Source organism: Mus pahari, chromosome 10 (genome assembly GCF_900095145.1).
Source record: "Mus pahari chromosome 10, PAHARI_EIJ_v1.1, whole genome shotgun sequence".
NCBI classification, from domain to species: Eukaryota; Metazoa; Chordata; class Mammalia; order Rodentia; family Muridae; genus Mus; species Mus pahari.
This window is the reverse complement of record NC_034599.1, coordinates 75,105,055-75,110,304: the sequence shown is the minus strand read 5'-3', so window position 1 is coordinate 75,110,304 and position 5,250 is coordinate 75,105,055. Positions and strand designations below refer to the sequence as shown.

At 39.5% G+C, this 5,250-nt stretch overlaps 1 protein-coding gene across 1 annotated transcript in view; it reads left to right on the top strand.

Moving 5' to 3' along the window:
* Positions 1–3,898: 3,898 nt before the first annotated feature.
* Impg1 (interphotoreceptor matrix proteoglycan 1) overlaps positions 3,899–5,250 on the top strand; it is a 125,626-nt gene continuing 124,274 nt past the window's right edge. Inside the window, exon 1 of the mRNA XM_021207592.1 lies at positions 3,899–4,158. Within this exon, the coding sequence (XP_021063251.1) occupies positions 4,056–4,158 (103 nt within the window). The 5' untranslated portion in view covers positions 3,899–4,055. The remainder of the gene's footprint in view (positions 4,159–5,250) is intronic.

Below are 5,250 nucleotides of genomic sequence, written 5' to 3'. Positions count from 1 at the left end.
ACACCATATTTTCCTTCGGGTAATGTGTTTCATTAAGAAGCCCATTTTGTGGAAATTGATTTCATAATTTTAAAGTATTAACTGTTTTTCCAAAATTAAAAAAAATAAAGATAGAATACAATGTTTTACAACAGAATAGGAAACAGGAGCATAACAGAGCTCTTCAGTAAAGAAAGACAAGTTTCATTAGCTCCTACCAGGTCTCCAGCCCATGAATACACGTTAGAGACATTTGTATAGGCAGAAGTGCTTCTGTTTTGTGCCCTGTTTAATTTTTTTCCTAGATGTGGGTTTTGAACAGCGAACTTCCTTTCTATCCCTGTTCTTACCTCCTTTCCAGAAACACTGCCTTACGCATCATTCTTCACAGACTGGATAGTAGTTTCCTTTAAAGAGCACCAAAATAATTTGAAGTTAGAGAGAGCTAAACACCCACTATGCTCTATTACTGGATACTTGCAAGAAAAGTATGTGGAAGGGATTTGTATTAAGTATGGGGTCACAGGAGACCAGGAGACAGGAGGCAATAGTAAGAGCATTTGAGAATGACTACAATAGATGTCTTAAACATTCTAAATGAAAGCTATCTCCAACCCAGAGCTTTATAACAATTCACACTTTGAATTCAAGGGAAGGTAGGAATGATTTAAGTGTGCAAAATATTAAATTTCTCCTGAATGAGCTTCCAGTTCCAAAGGACTATGATCTTAAGGAAGGGTTTAAATTAACAACAACCAAAGTTATACAAATACAGAAGACAAGGGACCCAACACAGGAGAGAGGCAGAAAGGCATCTCAGGATGAGCACCCATGGCGGACCTCAGATATGAACAACTAGGAACAATGATAAAACATTAGACATTCAGATCACAGGGCCTTGGAAAGCCAGGCAAGACAGTTATCTGAATCACTGGGCTATGTGTGGGTAATTTTGCATATCTTAAGTACATGGAAGATAATTTATTCTTTTTGTAAATAAAACACATAACTTAAAAATTACTTATTTTTAAATGTGTGCATGTGTGTGCACGTGCACTTGCATTTATTCATGGGTGTGGGTGCCCTTAGAGGTCAGAGACATTGCTTTCCATGGAGTTAGAGTCATAGACAGTTGTTTACCCAACTTTAGTACAGCGCATCAAATTTGGATACCTTGAAAAAAAACTGGATGTGCTCTTAACCACTGAAATAACTCTCCAGAAAATGAGTGTGTGTGTGTGTGTGTGTGTGTGTGTGAGAGAGAGAGAGAGAGAGAGAGAGAGAGAGAGAGAACACTACATAACAGTGTGGGTATGTTGTTCCTTATTCTAAGGAGGAATGAAGTATCCACACGATGGTCTTCCTTCTTGGTTTTCTTGTGTTTTGCAAAATGTATCTTGGGTATTCTAAGTTTCTTGGCTAATATCTGCTTATCAGTGAGTGCATATCTAGTGAGTTCTTTTGTGATTGGGTTACCTCACTAAGGATGATATCCTCCAGATACATCCATTTGCCCAATACCCATGAAAGGATATAGGTACAGAGACAAAATTTAGAGCTAAGATGAAAGGATAGACTATCCAGAGACTATCCCATCCGGGGATGCATCCCATCATCAGCCACCAAACCCAGATACTATTGCACATGCCAGCAAGATTCTGCTGAAGGGACCCTGATATAGTGGCCTCTTGTGAGGCTATGCCAGTGCCTGGCAAACACAGAAGTGGATGCTCACAGTCAGCTATTGGATGAAACACAGGGCCCCCAATGGAGGAGCTAGAGAAAGTACCCAGGGAGCTGAAGGGGGATGCAACCCTGTAAGTGGAACAACAATATGAACTAACCAGTACCCCCTGAGCTCGTGTCTCTAGCTGTATATGTAGCAGAAGATGGCCTAGTCGGCCATCATTGGGAAGAGAGGCCCCTTGGTCTTGCAAACTTTATATGACCCAGCATAAGGGAATGCCAGGGCCAAGAAGTGGGAGTGGGTGGGTAGGGGAGCAGGGGTGGGGGAGGGTATAGGGAACTTTCGGTATAGCATTTGAAATGTAAATAAAGAAAATATCTAATAAAAAATCAAAAAAAAACAGTATGGGTAAAGATTAGGGCATACACCCTTTATATTAAAACAGGTGAAATCCTATCATCTGAAGAAACATGGCTGCGCTTGACAGACATTAAGTTAGTGAAACAAGTCAGGCAGAAAGGCAAATACTGTGTTATCACCTGCCTGCAGAAGCAAAAAATAAAAAATGATCATAAAAGCTGCTAGTAGACTAGTTATAGAGACAGCAGTAGGAGATTTCTAAGAGAGATGGTTGGGAATCCAGAGTACAAATAAGCTAATGTCCTATACTCCAGTAGGGTAACTAGCAGACAATAATTAAATACATAATTTCTAAAGAGACCATTTTGATTCCTTCCAAAACAAAGAGATGATAAAATGTCCAAGGTGATTAATGTCAATTATCCTGATATGATTATTACATTGTAAGCAAATGTTAAAATACTGCCCTGTGTCCCATAAATACAATTATCATATACCACTTTATAACATTTTTAACTATAAGCTTTTTGACCAGATTCTTTGAGCCCAAACCCTACCTCTGTAGACATATTAATAACAGTGTTTACCTTATAATGCTGCACTTTGGAACAGAAATAATCCGTGAACATGTCTAATATAAGAGAATCATATGTATCACTCCCTGCAGCTTCAAGGTGCAACCATGCATATAGTGACAATAGCATAAACCTAAATGTTTAATAAACTAAGAACACACTACTGAGGCATGCCTTCCCAAGCAGAAAGGTTTTGGGCAGAAGAGGACAGATTCTCAATATCTGTAATTTAATAACACCCTTGAGTGAAAACTCCAGATTAGTTATAGAATTAGACTATTTCAAAGTACAAATCGGAGGGCGGGGCTGAAGCTCAGCAGAAGAGCACTTGTCTGGCATGATAGAAGCCCTGAGCTCAATCCTGGGACTGGGAGGAGGGGTGAGAAAGAAGCATGAAGGGCCACACTAGAAGAATTGGTTGAAAGACTGTTTTTCGGACTACGGAGATGGCTCAATGGTTAATGGTGCTTGCTGCTCTTTCAGAGGACACAGTTCTGTTCCCAGCACCCATATCAGGCAGCACCCATTACAACGAGCACCCATTCCAGTTTCGGGAATCTGACATTCTCTTCTAAATCCCACAGGCACTTGCACCCATCTGCACATACACCCTGCCTCACATGTATACCTGAAAATAATTTTTTTTTTTTTTTTTTGGTTTTTTTTCGAGACAGGGTTTCTCTGTATAGCCCTGGCTGTCCTGGAACTCACTTTGTAGCCCAGTCTGGCCTCGAACTCAGAAATTTGCCTGCTTCTGCTGGGGATTAAAGGCGTGCGCCACCATGCCCGGAGGAAAATAAATATTTCTTAAGGTAGTTGTTCTTTAAATGGAATCAGTGTGAGGCAGGTGGTCACTCCTCACAGACCTTCCAGGAATGTGTTGATTCCTTTAATTCAGTGCTTAACTGATTTAAAATTAAATAAAATATCACCTGATAGAAAACACCAGATAGAAAACCCTCTAGAAAGCAGTTCTAGGAGAGAATGGAGAGAGAGAGAGAGCTCTGCTACCTGTGGAGAATGGTGTATTCCTTTCTCTCCAGGAATAGCAAGGAAGCCCTCAGTGGGTGTTCCTAAGACAGGTCCTTTTCAGACCTCATCTGCCAACCTCTCAGGCCTGTGGAAGGACTTGCACCAGCGCTCTGTGTCACTGTAACCTGTAAGTGAGATGGGAGTCTGAGAACACTAGCTTTCAGTGTCCTGGAGCAGGCTGACAAATGTTCCTCCAGAGGTTAATAAGATGAGGGTTACTCCAGCTGGCCCCTAAACAGAGATTACTCCCAAGGGGAAGATAAGCAGATTATTCCAGAAACAGACCTGCTTCCGGATCCTCCCGAATTAACACCTTCATAGGGTAAACCAGGGAGGTCATCTGTACTCAGCCAGCACCTAGGTTTGATTATTTTTCATATTTCAGTCATTTTATTTCTTTAAATGTGACTTGGTATTGTTCTATGATTTTTTCAGAATTACCAGTACACAGAACCAGAATGAATTTGCAAATTAAGCATGCTGTCTTTGTTTTTTGGATTTTTCTCCAAGTTCAAGGAATCAAAGGTAAGTTATTTAAATGTTTAGTTTTAAATTTTCTTTTCTAAATCCACGCTTAGTAGTATGCACCTGTAATCCTAGCACCTCCGAAGACTGAGGCGGAGGAATCAAAACTTTGAGACCAGCCAGAGTAACTTAGGGAGACCCTATCTCAGGAGAAAATGTAAATGAATGCGTTGTAAGACATTTATATAGGAACTGCAAAGTCATATAACGATTAAAAAAAACTCATACTGTCTAATTTTAGTATTGAAAAAAATACTTGATGATTGATGATTTGATGGCATCGATGATTATCAGAAATGATAGTCTAATAACTTTCATGTTATTACATAATTTTAAATGCAATTCATAATAACAAAATAGGAGAGATAATGCATCTTCTTTGTGGTTATAAAACATTTAATGACAATCCTCATCACTAGTATCGATCGCAGTAGGTCCATGGAACCGACTCATCAAATACAATCTCAGGAAATAGAATCTAAGATTGAAATTAATATTCAAGGGGATTGTGACAAGATCCAATGCATTTCTTACCTACACACAATTAGAGTCGCCTGCCCTGGACAGCATCCTGTGCTGTTCACCTCCAGTGCACAAAGCCATCAGCCTAGGCGTTTGGTTGGTTTGGAAGTAGTGCAAGTGAAAGTTCTAGGGCCGTGTCTGTCCGTATAGCAATCCTTCAAGTGAGTCTAAACTAAAGCAGGCAACAAATAGGCTTACTTGGGGAAAATCACACTTTTTCTTTTCAAAACCCACAGGAGAAAGTTTGACTCTGTCCTCAGGATAAGCCTAATCACGAATACTCCATTTTTAAAAGTTGTTAAAAATCAGTAATGTTAGATTTGCTTTTTGTCTTTAAGGAGAACATTAAAAGGTTGGGATAGTCAACCTTTTCATTGAAATCTGGTTTTAAGGTGTCTAGGAAATGAAGGCATAAATAGTTACGTGTGTAAGACATTAAGGATCTGTGATCCTATATGTTATTGCCAAATATGTGACTTACAGTGGAGATTAAAAAAACTCTGGGCAAAATTTGTATCCAAGTTTCCTTCATGTTTGACTACTTGAGCCAAAAAAAAAAAAAAAAAAAAA